We start from the raw sequence: 16692 nt of genomic DNA on the forward strand, positions 1-16692 counted from the left end.
GGGCGGGGCCTGCTTGTTTACTTTGCCTGATGGTTTTTAATCCAATGATTGTTTTCTGAAGGGCCAGGCAGATAGTAGCACCCTCTTCCTGCCTGCTTCCCTCTGTGGCTGTGTTTGTTTGGCATCCCGGCCAGGAATCGGAGCCCTTCCTGCAGCCCTTTGCAGAGGCACAAATCCACTCCCGCCCTTGTTAATTGGTTGGGTTTTGACATTCCTGACAACTCTGCCCACACAGATGGTTTGATTGTTTGGTGTAACGAGAGGAGGTGGAACCCTCTCCCATTTGTCACCCACATTCCTCCGACGTGCCCTGCCCGCCCGTGGCTGAACTGTGTTCTGTGATCTCTTTATGCCTGGCACAGAGCGCGGCTGGATGCCTGCCCTGCTCGGCCGCGTTCCTCTCCTAGCCGCCTGCTCACCGTCACAGAGGCTTTTATTTACTCTGGATCTCCCCCAGTGCCAGCACTTCATTCTTCACACACACAGAGCCGCCAGCCGGCACTTTTATTGGAGAGTTTGCTGCACTGCAACCTTTATCACCATCGGTGTCAACCAGGGGCCCAGCCCCTATTCTCTGCTTAGTATTCTTGACCCACTTTGTTTCGTAAATGAATCTTCTCGTGGATGGAGGAAGCTCGGGGAGGATTCTGGTGGATGCAAATAACCCTGCGGGGGACGGGGAGCAGCAGGGGAAACGTGAAGGAGGTGGTTGCTGGACCTTGGTCCACTTTCTGAATTCAAGCAGCCCCGTGTTTCCCATCTGTCAAGCGCTGAGCCTCACTCCCATAGTGAGAGGATTCTCAGTTCTTCACTGAAGGACTTGATCTTGTGCCTTGGTTTCCCCGTCTCTGAAATGGGGATATTTTCCCCTACTTGCCATGGGTGTTGCAAAGGTTTAAACGAATTGGTGTTTCTAGGTTTGGTGAGGGGCTTCTCCATGGGAGGGGAAGGCACACACACATAGCCAGGGGGGTTTTTCAAATCCACGTGTCCGTCTGCCCTTCCCAGTTGAGAATGGTTGGCTTAGCCTCGTAGAAGGTCAGGACCTTCCTGAACGTGGCCTGACTCCATGGCTGAGAGCTGAGGTCAGCAAACCACTGCCCATAGGTTCAATCCAGCCCAATTCCTGACTTTTTTATGACCTGTAAACCAAAAATAGTTTTTATATTTTTCAGTGGTTGGGGGAAAATTAAAAGCAGAATATTTCATGACATGTGAAAATGATAGGAAATTCAAATTTCAGGTCCATGATTCATTTGATTGGAATACAACCATTCTTTATGTGTCTGCCTGTGGCTGCAACTTGGGTGCTACAATGTAAGTAGCACACAAGTGGTTGAGAAGTTGCAGCGGAAACCACATGGCAGGCAAAGCCCAGAATATCTACCATCTGCGAGAAAGAGAGATTCTGCCACCCGCTGGGCCTGAGCAGTGATTTTGGAGTCTGAACTTGGCGTTTAAATCTTGTCTGCAAGAGTTATGTTACCTCCCGTCACCCATTTGGATACTCGCATAATGGGACAGTTTGGGATCCTTGTGAAGATATTAAATACGATAATGCCGGTCTATTTCCAGGTACATAGTAAGTGCTTATTAAACGAAGGTCCCCTGGTTCCTTTTTCTTGGCTCTCCTAGGAGAGATCCCTCCACCGGCACACACCCCACACTTAGTTACATCTGGCCACTCAGGAAGCACTTAGTCTCAGAGCCTGCCCTGAGCGGGACCAGGGAGATGAAATCAACCCCCGTGTCCTTAGGGAGCGCTTGGTCCCCACCAGATGACAATTCGGTAGACAAGCCTGGGGGAGAGCCACAGCCTGGGGCAGTAGGCAAAGCCTCAGAGCAGGTGGGGCCTGGAGATTAGCATTGCCACGTGGGCACCTCTCACTTGGTTGGGTGTGACAAGAGCAGAGGGACACAGGTGACAATAAACAATGGCTCAGAGTTCTCAAGCTCTTACTAGCTGTCCGGTGCTGTTCTGGGGTTGTGCGAGCCCTGACTCAGTTAATGCCACCCTGATGAGGCAGTTACTGTTATCAACCACACCATATGGAGGGGTTAATTACAAGCTCGAGGGGGGCCAGGGTCAAGCCCCAGGCAGTGGGCTCCCAAGCCCAGGGTCTTGACCGCTCGTCTGCAGAGCCGCATTGTGGGGTCCTGCCCTTGACCACCAGGCTACAATGCTTGGACCTGGGCCTGGGGGCAGTGGGGAGCAGTGGAGGGGTTTAAAGAGATGGTGCTGTAATCAGGGGTGTGTTTTGAAAATCAGAATCTCTAGGCACACAGTAGGTCCTATAGCAGGACACTGTTATCTCCCCAAATGTCACCCACCCTTAGGACACCATCTTGCCCCTGTGTGGTTAAAGCTTCAGTGGGAGTGTCTGAAAATAGAGGCAATTCCAACACATGCAGGCAAATCGCCACACTCGGGGGGAAATGGGGGGCAGCCTGCTGTTTACTCTCGTACCCCATGGACATAGTCGCAGTGGAGCAGAGATGCGTTGGCCCAGCCTTGCCTCCCAGGTTGGAATCTTGGTGCTTTCCTAGCCAGGTGACCTTGGGCAAGTCATTTCACTTTCCGTGCCTTGGTTTCCCCATCTATCGGACTGGGATAATAATGGTACCACATTATGGGGGCAGTCAGGAGCATTCAGTGAGATGATCTTGTACACAAAGTTCTTAGGGCAGAGCCGGCACCTTGGTAAGTGCTCAAATGGTAGTGTTACGTAGTTGTAACCACGGCCCCATCTTGAGTGCCATTCCTAGGACGTGGCAGGAAGACAAGCCCACTGTGTGGTTGACAAGCCCAGTGCTGGCATGTTTTGGTCTCTAAAGCCAAGAATTTCTTGACTGATTGCTGATGAGGTAGAGAAGAATGTCCGGGATCTTTGTGTCCAGCGAAAGGGCTGAGGGTCAGTTGTGTCCCACGCTCCCTACACACACACACACACACACACACACACACACACACACACATTCAGGCCTGGGAGGCCAGGCGAGGGGCAGCCTGGGCTGGGGACCTTTACGGCCGGTGACTCTCCTCCCCTCCCACAGAACAGAGTGGACCTGCTGGAGCAGGTGACCCAGGAGCATGAACATTTCCAGCTGAGCGTGGACGAGTTCCAGCTGTGGCTGAAGGCGGTGGTGGAGCGGGTGCACGGCTGCATGGGGCGCAAGTGCCGGCTGAGCACCAAGGACCGTCTCTCGGCGCTGCAGGTAACCAACCCCCGGCAAGTCTCTGCGAGAGTGGGGAGAGAGCGCTCATGGCTGGAGGGTCTCTGTTAGAGTTTATTTAATAGGATGGGGCTGGGAGCCAGAGTGGGGAGGGAGCACTCATGGCTGGCGGGTCTCTGTTAGAGTTTATTTAATAGGATGGGGCTGGGAGGTCCCAGGAGATACAAACATCCCTGTACACAGACCCCACAAGAGGAGAAGCGTGGGATGTGGTGTAGATCCCATGCTTGGGGCCTCGGCTGCTTTATGGAAGTCTCTGAGCCAGCAGGGCATTTGGAAACCCAAGGCCACAGCAGCATGGTCTAGACCAGCTGGGCTCAAATGGGGGACATTGTCCATGTCTGGAGACATTTTTGGTTGTCACAACTGGGAGTGGAGGTGCTCCTGGCATCTAGTGGATGGAGGCCAGAGGTGCTGCTAGACATCCCACAGTGCACAGGACAGCCCCCGACAGCACAGCGTTATCTGACCTCACATGTCAGTATGTGAAGGTAAGGAACCCTGGCGTAAGCATCTAACCTGCAGGAGAAGCTGGGTCCACTCTGGGCTTCCTGACTTGCTGTGATCCTGAACGAGCTTCCGACTCCCTCTGTAAAGTGAGTGGGTAGATTATCTTCAATAATTCAAGGACCACTTTATAATTTTTGACACAGCTCTACAGCACCTATACCATTTATTTAATATTTGTATTTAAATTGACTCTCTTTTGAAAAAACCAATGAACAGTGGCCACAAAATATCTTGTATGACTTGTGCAGTTTCCCCACTATCTGAAAGTCGTGTTCCTATGGAACTGTTCTTGAGCCGAAATGGTGTGTAGCAGAGAAGTGGGACTTCCCTGGCGGTCCAGTGGTTAAGGTTCTGTGCTGCCTCTGCAGGGGGGGCGGGTTCGATCCCTGGTTGGGGAACTAAGATCCCACATGCCGTGCAGCACGGCCACAAAATTAAAAAGAAAAACAAACAGAAAACAAGCGGAGAAGTCATTACCTTTTCTCGCAAAAGCTAAAATCCTCTTTGGATTTCTTTCAGGTAGCGAAAACAGGTACTACTGTAGGTCTTCTGTAAAAGCAAAGCGATATACACTGTTATGGCTTCTCCCGTTGCGGAGCACAGGCTCCGGACGCGCAGGCTCAGTGGCCATGGCTCACGGGCCCAGCTGCTCCGCGGCACGTGGGATCCTCCCGGACCGGGGCACGAACCCGCGTCCCCTGCATCGGCAGGCGGACTCTCAACCACTGCGCCACCAGGGAAGCCCTAAATTGAACTTTTGAAAAGTGTGGGTATCTGTAAAAGAATGTTCACAGCAACCTTATTCATAACAGCCCTAAACTGAAAGCAACTCAGATTTTTATCCGCAGAGTATTGGATAAACACGTCATAGAATAGAATATATGTACAAAGACATATTAGTCCGTGAAAAGGAATGAAGTTCTGATATACCCGACAGCATAGAAGAATCTAAAAAACATTATGCTGAGTGAAAGAAGCCAGTTTCAAAAAATAACATATTCTATGATTTCAAATAGATGAAGTTCTAGAATCTTCTGGGATGTTAGAAATGCTCTATTTTGATAACAGTGTGGACGGCATGGGCATATATATTTCTCAGAACTCTTTGAACAGTAACACTTAAGATCTATATATAGATTTTCTCAACTTACAGTAGGGCTACGTCCCAATAAACCCATCGTAAGTTGAAAATATCGTAAGTCGAAAGTGCATTTAAGACACCTAACCTACCAAACATCATAGCTTCGTCCAGCCCACCTTAAGCGTGCTCAGATCATCTTCCATTAGCCTAAAATCATCTAGCACAAAGGCTGTTTTATAATAAAGTGTTGAATACCTCATGTCATTTATTGAATACCATAGTGAAAGTGAAAACTATGTTGGTTTACACTCACTGCCGCTGCCCGGCATCACGAGAGAGCTGCATATCGTGCTGCATATCAATAGTCTGGGAAAAGATCAAAATTCCAAATGCAAAGTACAGTTTCTACTGAATGCATATTGCTCTCATACCCTCGTAAAAAAAATCATAAGTCGAACCATTTTAAGTCAAGGACAGTCTGTACTGTACTCCATGTAAGTTGCACTTCACTAAAAAAGTGAAAAAAATATTTTGGAGGTATTTTAAATAAAACAGACAAAAGTGTTTACCAAAAATTTTTTTTTAATATTAGAAGGCAATGAACACTGATTTAAAAAGAAATTTTATATCATTGTCATAAATGGAATACCAATACTCATTCATAATTGGTAGATAGCCATACAAATAGATGTAATGAGGCCAGATGGCGTCGTTAGGTTCTGTTTGCTCCATACTTTTGCCAGCTGAAGGCTTCGAGCCTGAGGCTGCCTCCGTCTCTGTTAAAAAAGCAAGATTAACAAATGTCCGAGCGTGTTAAAGACAGAGAAGTACACAGCAGAGACTTTCCCCTTCACTTAATCACAGGGCTTGTAAATGACATGGTAACGGAATCACATCCTGAATGTTACAAGGGCAGACAGTCCACCCCTTGGAAAGTGCCTTGGGTCTAGCCTGGGAATAGGAATTACCGTTGGGCGTGACGCTCCCAGCGGTCCTGGGAAACGCAGCACGTGTTTTCTTTTTCCCCTCGGGTTTCTTTCCCACTGCCACCCTGCTTTAGGACATCGCCAGCGACTTTCCCAGGGGCGAGGAGTCTTTGCGGAGGCTGGAGGAGCAGGCCAGGGGCGTCATCCAGAGCAGCTCCCCTCTGGGTGCAGAGAAGATCACCAGAGAACTGGAGGAGATGCGGAATGTTCTGGAGAAGCTGCGTGCACTCTGGGAGGGGGAGGAGGGGCGGCTGCGGGGCCTGCTCTGGTCCAGGGAAGCCTACGAGCAGCAGAAGAGGCAGCTGGAGGCCGAGCTGGCAGAGTTCAGGAAGGGCCTTCAGAGGCTGGCGGAGGAGGACCTGGAACCCGCGGCCAAAGCAGGGACCCAGGACGAGCTGGTGGCCCGCTGGAGACGCTACTCGGTAAGCAGTGTTTGGCAAAGCCTCGGCCCAGTCCCGGTGCCGTGTGTGCCTCGGGGCATCTGTGCAGCGGGAGGATCACGCTTAGTCTCAAGCACGCTGGCTCTGGTCTTCCTGGATTTTTGATAATCTCAGTGCCCCGAGCACAGTAGACAAATTGGTTGTTTGTACCTGTTTTCTGGATGAGGAAACTGAGGCCTGGAGAGATTTCCACCCCCCCCCCACGACATTCCCAGCCTCACATGATGAGTTGGTGGGTAAATAAGAGGTGGACCGGCTCTAAGTTTGCCATTCGCTTGCCTGATGGTAGGATGCGGTGAGCACTTTCCGAGCACAGAGCAGGGAGTGTGAGGTCAGAGGCAAGGCTCTCAGTGTAGAGAAGATGAGGAACAAACATAACCAGGGCTCTTAGGAGGCCCAGCAGATGATGCCCATCCTGCGGAGGGTGGGGGCACTCCAACCCAGACACGCTGTCCATTCGGAGCACCCTCCCACTTCCCCACCCATGTGCACACTCACAAGAGGTTTGACGTGAGGACAGAGAGATTTTTCAAATAAGGATTAACACCCTTCTGCAGTCCTTTATTTACTATATTAACTCAAAGGGCTAGCTTGTCAATTCCATTAGGGGAAAGATCTAAAAGGAAAGCCCCCAGGCCCTACCTCCACTCCAGATTGTTCTGTTTTTTCCCCTCTTCTTTCTAATGTTTGCTCATATGCAGAAATATTTGTGTGTAGGTAGAAACGAAGCATCCGTGCTCTTTAACAGCACTCAGCCTTGTAGGAGACCAGGTTCACTGCAGTGATCAACTTTGTACAAAGGGAGTTGTTTCCCTTGTAGGATTGTCTGCCTTGGCACAGGGCAGGGGTGGTGTGGTGCGGTGGTGAAGGGCGGGGACTTTCGGATCAGACTGCCCGGGTTCGAGTCTTGGTTCCTCTCCTTGCCGACTGGCTGGCTTTGGAAGAATTACTTTTTTTTTTTGGCCACACCGCTCAGCTTGCAGGATCCTAGTTCCCCCAACCACGGATTGAACCCCGGCCCTCGTTGGTGAAAGCGCGGAGTCCTAACCACTGGACCGCCAGGGAATTCCCGGGGAGAATTCGTTTAATCTCAGTTAAATGTGACATGGACGTGATGATAATAAGACCTGCCTTCCACATTCCTTATGAACCTGTGAAAACAAAAGTGCTTAGAACAGCACCTGCCAATAGCATCGGGACTCAGGGAACATATGGCTCTTGGCAGGAGTTCTAGGTGAGGGCCAAGGTCAAAGCAAGCAAACTGGCAGGGATGGAGTTTGGGGAGGGTAAGGCCTGGAAAGCCCTGCCAACACTCCCGTGTCCCGACAGCCGCCACCTGGCCATGCCCGGCTATGTTTCAGGAAGCCTCTCCCGAGGCAGGAGGCAGACCACATCCCTACAGGTGCTGCCTGTCCCACCCGGTTCAAGTGTCAATTATGACCAAGATATGACTAACCGGAAATCAGTGAAGGGGAATTTCAGAACTTGTTCGAAGATCTCTGTTCTTAAACTAGCGTTTATGTAGTGAGAAATGCTCCCGCCCTGTACCCGGTGCCTTGTCAAGCGGGGGTGGCCCCGTTTTACCCCCGAGGGACCAGGACCGATCCAAGGCTGCGCAGCTGGGAAGGGCTGGAGGTGGGTTTCCAGGCCAGCCTGTGTCCTGCCAGAGCCCGTGCGCTTTCCACTCCCCCACCCTGCCTCCTACTGAGCATGGGACCAGCCAGAGTCAAGGTCAGGATCAAACTCCACATTTCCCAGGATAGCAGGAAGAGGCCGCATCCGAAGTGCCTGAACGTGGCTGAGTGGAGTGGTTGGGCTGCTGGGTGGAAATATCCTCTTGCCGACAATAAGTGGATTCACAGAGCATCTTCAGTGCTGAAGGGGCAGGTTAAGGGCCAGAGGGCCCGGCTCCAATGTCAGGTCCACCGTTTCCCAGCTCTGCAACTGTCAGAAAACTCTTGGCCAGAGTTTCCTTGTATATAAAACGGGGACACAGAGAATTACTGTCTAGGACCATGGCGAGGCTTCAATGAATGGGACCACAGGGCACTCAGCACGTCATCACTGTTCCCTAAGTATTAGTTATTTGTATGATTAGGTGCTAGTCGATGGCAAGGCTGTGAGGTAGGTGATGATAAAGAGAAAAACCTGCTCATCAAGAGCAAACAAGGGGATTCCCTGGTGGTGCAGTGGTTGAGAGTCTGCCTGCCGATGCAGGGGACACGGGTTCGTGTGCCGGTCTGGGAAGATCCCACATGCCGCGGAGCAGCTGGGCCCATGAGCCATGGCCGCTGAGCCTGCGTGTCCGGGGCCTGTGCTCCGCAACGGGAGAGGCCACAGCAGTGAGAGGCCCGCGTACCACAAAGAAAAAAAAAGAGCAAATGTGTTTGGGGTCACGGAGCGGGAGAGCAAGGGAGAGCAGGGGCTGAGCTCTCGGGGCCCCTGTCCCTCCCCTGGGGGACCATTTTCCCCCAGGCTGGCCCACTTCCACAGGATATGCTCACCCCGGTGCGCACACACCGCCATCCCATCTCGGAAGCTCACCTGTCCCGTCGGGTGTTGTCTGCTGCTGCAGGCCACGCGGGCGGCACTGGCCGCGGAGGAGCCTCGGGTGGACCGTCTGCAGGCCCGGCTGAAGGAGCTCATCGTGTTCCCCGAGGACCCGCAGCCTCTCGCGGGCAGCGTGGTCTCTGCCATCCAGGAGCACCAGAGGTACCGGGCGGGCCGCGGGTGGTCCTGGACCTCATGCTCAGGGCCTCTGCCCATCTGACGCCAGCTGCAGAGGGGGCTTTGCTCAGGGCCTCTGCCCATCTGACGCCAGCTGCAGAGGCGCTTGCACCTCTTACTGCCTGATAACAAATAATTCTTGTTCTTATCAATGACTGGCCATTATAGGGTCTCACTGGACTCAGGTACTGACCCCTTTTCGAAGTATTTTCCATTCTGCTCCCAGAAAGAGGCCTGAACTTTGCTTTTCTCTGTGCTATGTGGCCTCTTCACTTATTTCCATCAAGTCTCCTTATGCAGCTTCGCATGGGGGATGGGTCCCCTATGTAATGGCCGAAGGGGAGGGCTTTTCACTAGGCCAGCCTTGTGCCCCACTTGCTGACGGCTGTGCTGATGTAAGCGCTGGACCTGACTTCAGACCAGCCGCTACCTCCGTGTCCGCCCATGGGTTCGGGCACGGCTAGATCTCCAGCTTCTTAGCCCAGCAAAGACCAGCAGTTCAAACATCCACCCTGTGTGGAGCTGGGCACAGTGTAAATTCAGAATCGGTACCTGTTTTTACTGCGTGAGGCTCAGAGGTGTTTGGAACACCTCTGACAGCCCAGCTGTCCCCGCCCCTGTAGCACTTCTCATCCTCCTGCCTCTGATGCAGGGGTTTTCCTCGAGAAGGAACTCAGGGACCTCCTGCCTTGCCAGTGACTCTCACCCCCCGGTGTGCACAGGCCCTACATGTGTACACGCAGAACAAGGGTCTGGATCCTCCACAAGATGCTGAGGTGGTGGTGAGACTGAACCTCCTGTGCATAGCGGGCTGTGGGAGAGGGTGGCCGAGGTCTCCCTCCCCTTCGTTGCTCTCGTGGAGGGGGCAGGTGCTGGTTATCTATGACTGGGTGCTAGACATTATATCTGTACATATATATATATGTATTTTTTTGGAAATGTAGTTGATTTACAACGTTTTGTTCGTTTCAGGTGTATAGCAAAGTGATGCGGTTATACATATATATCGTTTCTTTTTCAGATTCTTTTCCATTATAGGTTATTACAAGTTATGGAATATAGTTCCCTGTGCTATACAATGGACAGTATATTGGAAAAATTATTTGTAGAAATTATTTGGGCCTCAAGTAATGGCATCCTACTCAAGAAAGTATTTTGTTTTGCTTCCGCGAGGTGCCTGGGGGCAGGCGGTACCAGCCTGGGGGCTCCATAATTCCTCTTCCAGGCTTGACTCTTTCCCTGGTCCAGAAGCTGGGATGCAAGTCTATTCGAGGACTGGCTTACCTCCGGTGCCCTTTTGTCTGGACAGCATAGGCCTCAGGGTCCCGTGGACAGCCCAGTAGTCTGTAGAAGAGGAGAGTGCCCGCCCTGGAAGCAGCACAAGCCGGGCGCTCTGGGTTCTGGGCAGCGGCCTTGCTCCTATACTGACCCGCTCTCTCCTCTCTCGGTTCCCCCTCCATGGTGCTCACAGCATGAAAGCCAAGAGCAGCAGGCTACGTAATGCCGCGGGCGTGGACCTGTGGCGGCATTTCCAGCGGCCCCTGCAGGAGCTGCAGCTGTGGAGGGCTCTGGCCCAGAGGATCGTAGACGTCACCGCCAGCCTGCCGGACCCGCCCTCCATCCACACCTTCCTGCCGCAGATTGAGGTCCGCATGGCTCTGTCGGGAGGGCTGATGGGTGCAGCTGGGGGAGGCCACCAGCCAAGCATAGCATTTCAGGCGCCCCCGCAGGGACAGGCGTGTCTCTGGGTCCTCCAGATGTCTGGGTGGAGCCCACTGTACCCTGTCTGGTGAGTTCTAAGTGCACAGGAAATGTCAACACTTGTAGTTATCAGCGACAAAAGTCACCGTCAGTTCTTGGGAAGGAGGTGAAGCCTGGTGCCTGGTGTGGCTCCAGGACTGCACGGATCTGCGCTCAGCCTTTCTCTTTAGGACCCTGCTGCAGGCAGTCCTCAGGTGGAAGCCTGAGCAGTGCTGAGAAACAGCAGGGTGTCAGGCCATTACCTTTATTGTGTGTCAGTTGGGATGCATGTGACAAGTGACAGGAAACCTGATCAGTGGTGGCTTAAAACACAGAGACGGGACTTCCCTGGTGGCACAGCGGTTAAGAATCTGCCTGCCAATGCAGGGGACACGGGTTCGAGCCCCGCTCCGGGAAGATCCCACATGCCACAGAGCAACTAAGCCCGTGCACCATAACTACTGAGCCTGCGCTCTAGAGCCCGCGAGCCACAACTACTGAGCCCACGCGCCTAGAGCCCGTGCTCTGCAACAAGAGAGGCCACCGCAATAAGAAACCCCTGCGCCACAACGAAGAGTAGCCCCCGCTCACCTCAACTAGAGAAAGCCCGCGCGCAGCAACGAAGACCCAACGCGGCCCAAAAAATTAAATAATTAAACAAACAAACGAACACGGAGACTTTCAGGTCGTCCCAGAGCTGGCTTGATAGCTCAGCAGTATCTTGCAGGACCCAAGCTCTTTCCAGCTCTAAACCACGTCTGCCTTCATGGCCCCAAGGTGGGTGCCACCACTGCAAGTGTGCATCCTCACTGTGTATTTGAGCTCATGCTGTATGGTTGTATATTCAGATACTTTCAGTTGACACATACGAACTTCTTCTCAGCGGCCTTTAAAATGGTTCAGTAAAGCCGTCACTTGAAATGGCTGCAGAATATTCCACTTGGGGGCATGTCATTTTTTTTTTTAAGTTTCCGCACTTAGGTTCTTTCCAGTTTTCATTGCCATAATTAGCACGTGTTGATTATCTATGTACATGGATTTTTGTTTCCATTTCTACCATTCTCCTCATTTTACTGATGAGGGACTGGGGCCAGGGAGAAGTTAGGGAGCTTGTTCAAGGTCAGGCTGCTCAAGAGAGCAGAGCTGGGGGCAGAATGGTGGGTTCTAGACTCTTGTCTAATGCTCTTATCCATGTCTTCACTCTGGCTCCTGAAAATAGGTTTGCGAGGCATTCAGAACACTTATTATCATTTGACTGTTGAGAAAAACAAATGTCCCAGAGGGGAAGCCACTTGCTCGATGGGACACAGCCATTAAGTGACAGGGCTGGCTTTGACCTGCATCACAACTATATTTCATCCTGTCCTTCCCACTAAGGCAGAAAGCAAACCGGGACCTCCTTGAAGCAGGAGAGAGGTCCCGTCTTTCTCGAGTATGACCCAGGACTCCCAGTGCGGGAATTTCGGGGAGCAGTGGGTTGGAACACTTGGGGCCAGGACTTTGGTTTATTCACGTTTGGACGCTGTTTGCTGGCTGGAAGTATGTCTTTCATCACTCCCACCGGCCCACCTGGGCGGGATGGATTTCACAGGCCAGGGCTCAAGCTGCCAGCTCTCTCTTGTCTTGACTCAGCTCCTGCATCTAGCCTCAGAGCAGCCTGTGCATCTGCAAAGCTCCAGCCAAAACCTGGGCGTGGATGGTGTATTCGTTCCCTGGGGCTGCTGCAAGAAAGCACCAAAAACTGGTGGCTTCAAACAACAGAAGTTCATTCTCTCAAAGTTCTGGAAGCTGGAAGTCCAAAGTCAAGGTGTCAGGAGGGCCTTGCTCTTCCCAGTGGCTCTAGGGGAGAATCCTCCTTTACCTCTTCTAGCTTCTGGTATTTGCTGGCAGTCGCTGGTGTTCACTGGCTTGTAGGTCCATCACTCTGATCTCCGTGTCTGTCATCACGTGGCCAAGTCTTCTTTTTTTTTTCCCACCGTATCTTTTTTGAAGGACACAATTCAACACATAACAGTTGGTTAAATAACAATGGCTGAGAAGATCTGTCTTTTCTGGTGTGTTCACTCTGGGTCCTGCAGTATGTTAAATGCTTTCTAGGCATTTAAGCCTCACGGCAGCCCCGTGAGCTAGGGTACGACTACCCCTAATTTACCGATGAGGAAACCGAGGCTTGGAATTGCCCACGTTCTCCCAGTTAGTATGGAATCCAAACTCATGATTGCAACTCCCCAGCCTGAATTCTTAACCCTCATGATACTGTGTCTGAGTCTGGTGAAAAGGGGGTGAAGGTGACTCCCTACAGCTAGAAGCTTGACCTCTGTGTAGCTAATTGCAAACCACACCCCTGGGCTGGGGTCTTAGTTCTCCCTCTCCCAGCCCCATGCCCAGCTCAGCATCTCTGTAACATCATCAGATATCAAATGGAAGGACTCTGGCCAGCTGAAGACCAAACCCCTGGCCTCCAGGGCCCCTGTGCCCTCAGTTAGAGAAGCGAGAGGTATTTGTTCCCAACAGCAGGAGTCTGAAGCGAGGAACAAGGCTTTGGGGGCAGGAAGAGTGCATGTAGGCTGGGAATGTGGTCAGGGCAGGCTTCCTGGAGGAGGTGGGGCCTGGGCTGTGCAGAGTACAGGCTGCCTGCTTAGGAGCCAGCTGCCCATTACACAGGGCTTCTGAGTCCCCTTTTCCTCCCCCTCTGCCTGGTGAGCTCCCACACATCATGACTTCACTCAGGTGCCACCTCCTCTGGGAAGCCTTCCAGAATTTCCTCTAATCATGATCCCATAGGCCCTTAGCCCCTTCGAAATGTCCCATACACCAACTGGGGGATGGCCCACTGCTGTCGGTGATAGAGGATCACTGAGTAGAGGATCAGACTGGTTAGTTTGGGGTTCGGCTGCAGTTTGGACGGTAATTTTGGGGGGCAGCTGGGAGACAGCAGGCGGTCAGGAGCTTCTGGGGTTCAGGTGAGCACAGTCAGTGGTGGGGGATGGAGAGGGGACGGATTTCCGGAACACGTAGGAGGTAGAATTCTTGCTCAGGCTTTGGTAATAAGATGGATGTGGAGGTGAGAGAGGAATCAGATTGACCCTGACATTCAGGGCCTCCTACCGCCCTCCTGCCAGCCCGTTTCTCCTTACGTTTGCTGCTTCCTTGGAAACCAGCACCAAGGCCCAGCCTCCTGGGCAGGCACAGCCAGAACAGGTGCGCTCCTGGCCCCATCTCCAGCCTCATCCTGCCCTGCGGCTCACGGAGGCCCTGTCTCCCCTAGGCGGCCCTGGCGGAAAGCTCCCGCCTGAAGGAGGAGCTGACGATGCTGCAGCTGAAGAAAGACCTGCTGGGCGGCATCTTTGGCCAGGAGAGAGCCACGGCCCTGCTGGAGCAGGTGGCAACTTCCGTGAGGGACAGAGACTTACTGCACAACCGGCTTCTGCAGAGAAAGAGCAAACTGCAGGTGAGCCCCACTGGCGGCCCTCAGCCGTCGACCCGGGCCTCCAGGAAGGGCAGCCCTGCGTCCTGACCCCAGCTCTGCCACTGGCCACCATGTGGCCCTGGACATATCGCTTTGTCCCCCACGACCTCAGGCCCCTCATCTATCATCTGGGTAGGATTATGGCGCGATCCTTCCCACCTGTCGGCCTCCCACCTCTGCCCCCAAATTCCCTTCTTCACTGATCAAGTCGAACTGTTTTCTGCAAAGAGCTGGGGACTGTCAGATAAGAAGACGCAGAGAAAAACACTTGTAAACTTTAAACCACTGGAGAGCTGGGAGCTAGTATTATTAGGGACACTTTTAAACGACCACACGAAATCAAAGACATAACATGGGATGTTGTGGCCAGTTTCTTTTAGGTAACAAATGTTTGCTGAGCATCTAATAATGATGATGATGAAAGAGGTGGTCTCTGGGGCACTGACCAGGGGCCTGGCACCTGCTAAGAGCATTACATCCCTGGTCTGATCTAATCCACGGAGCAAACATTTAGCAAACATTTGAGGGTTCGCAGGGCAAGTGGTCTCTGTTGCAGCTTCTCAACTCTGCCGCTGTAGCATGAAAGCAGCTGTAAACGAATGGGTGTGGCTGTGTTCCAATAAAACTTTATTTACAAACACAGGCCCCTGCTGGGACTTGGGGTGTGTGGTAGGAGATGTAGTTTGCCAGCCCCTGTTCTAGAGGCAGAACAAGTGTTAGGTGAGGACACTACGGTCCTCAAGGAGGGGAGTCAAACACCCTCAAGGGCTCCAGGAAGGCTTTCTGGAGGGGGTGGCGCCTGAGTGAGTACGAGCCATCCAGGAGAAGACTGGAGATAGAGCAGCTAGTCTGTGAGTGTCAGGTTATACCACAGGGAGCCTGAGAAGAAAGCTGATTTGTGTGCTGCCTGTTCTGTCTCCGCAGAGCTCACTCGCTCAACACAAAGATTTCGGAGCTGCTTTTGATCCCCTGCAGAGAAGGCTCTCAGACCTCCAAATCAGGGTCCGTGCTGAGAATGGGCTTCAGCGGGACCTTCCTGGGAAACAGGCCCAGCTTTCGAGGTTGCAGGTAAGAGGTCTGTCGGGCCTGAGTCACCTCTACTCAGATACTCAGCTGTGCCTAGAAGCAGCCCCCTGCAGTAACAGTAACCAGCAAAGCAGCGGCCAGCCCGAGTCAGATATTTAGACCCTCCCTTGAGAACTGACCTTTCATCTCAGATGAATCTCTGCTGATACACCTGATGGTTCCTGGCCTCAGCAAGGCCTTTAGCACCTCCAAATGGCTGATTCTTGAGCCTAACAAAATGATAGGCTGTCCTTTTGCTTACTCCATGGTTCCAAAGTCTAACGTGAATATTTACTTTTAAAGTTGCTTCACTAAGTGTTCCTAATGAGTCCAGAGGCCTTCAGTTAAATAAATGATTTGGGGATTAAGAATAAATGTTTGAAAACACACTGGGCTGTATGTAGGCTGATCATGAATAATTGTTGGCTACATGAGGAGCTTGCCAGTTTTTAAAATGCACGTGAAACAACAATTATCTTTTTAAAACCCAGGCACAGCTCATACATAACTGGGAGTGTTCTTTGGAAGGTATTAAAAATGATGCATTTGGGGCTTTAAAACTAAAGCTGAGATGTGATTTTTCATATTAAGAGGTGGTCATCAAGTATGAGTCCAGACGTGAGTTTGTCCCCCGGAGATGCCTTCTGGTCTTTAGCAGTTTATTTTCATGGTGTCTCAGAATGTTTTCATCTCATTTGTAAAATTCTCACCAGTCCTGAGAATGGGCCCATCAGACAGCCATATGGTGCAGCGGATGGAGAGGGGGAGTCCCACGGTCCCGGGACCCTCCCAGTCTCTCCCACTCGGAGCCCCCGCCCTGATCAGCTTCCACAAGGAGAAGCGGAAAGCGCGCTCCACTCATTCCTTCCTCTCCTGCAGGGGCTACAGGAGGAGGGGCTGGACCTGGGGGTGCAGATGGAGGCCATGAGGGCTCTCGTCCAGGGGAACTCCCACCACCAGCACAGAATGGACCAGCTCTCCTCTGACCACCAGACCCTGCACAGGTCTCTGGAGGTAAGGGGCCAGCGGAGGGTCTGTGCTGTGACAGAGACATCTGACACTCCTGGGGACTTTCTCCCTCTTTTCTTCCTTCGTTCCTTCCAACCCTTCTTTTTCTTTCTCCCTTCCTTTCTTCCCTTCCTCATTCATTCAGGAGCACCTCAATTACTGAGCACCTCCTGTATGCCAGGCAGTGTTCTGGGCTCTAAGGATTGAGGCAGCACGAGCAGGACAGCCAAGGCCCCTGCTCTCCTGGGTTTAAGTTCTGGTGGGTAGATGGACAACGGAGTCAGCAACAAGTTAAGCATACCATTCCACATGTGCCAGGAGGGCAAAGCACGGACCAGGCTGCACACACGCAGCAGTCCCCGTCACGTTTGCGGCGGTAACGCCAGGTTGAAAGGTGGGTCCTGGTGGCCGTAAGCCCCGTATGCAGTGCCC

At 52.4% G+C, this 16692-nt stretch overlaps 1 protein-coding gene across 3 annotated transcripts in view; it reads left to right on the forward strand.

Moving 5' to 3' along the window:
* SYNE3 (spectrin repeat containing nuclear envelope family member 3) overlaps nt 1-16692 on the forward strand; it is a 95977-nt gene that overhangs the window by 59783 nt on the left and 19502 nt on the right. For all 3 annotated transcript variants that reach the window (XM_082838955.1, XM_082838956.1, XM_082838957.1), the window contains 7 exons: nt 3055-3216; nt 5886-6233; nt 8827-8963; nt 10450-10624; nt 13987-14169; nt 15112-15255; nt 16132-16266. In XM_082838955.1, coding sequence (XP_082695081.1) covers nt 3055-3216; nt 5886-6233; nt 8827-8963; nt 10450-10624; nt 13987-14169; nt 15112-15255; nt 16132-16266 — 1284 coding nt within the window. The remainder of the gene's footprint in view (nt 1-3054; nt 3217-5885; nt 6234-8826; nt 8964-10449; nt 10625-13986; nt 14170-15111; nt 15256-16131; nt 16267-16692) is intronic.

This window comes from Leucopleurus acutus, assembly GCF_964270905.1.
Source record: "Leucopleurus acutus genome assembly, chromosome: 1".
NCBI lineage: Eukaryota > Metazoa > Chordata > Mammalia > Artiodactyla > Delphinidae > Leucopleurus > Leucopleurus acutus.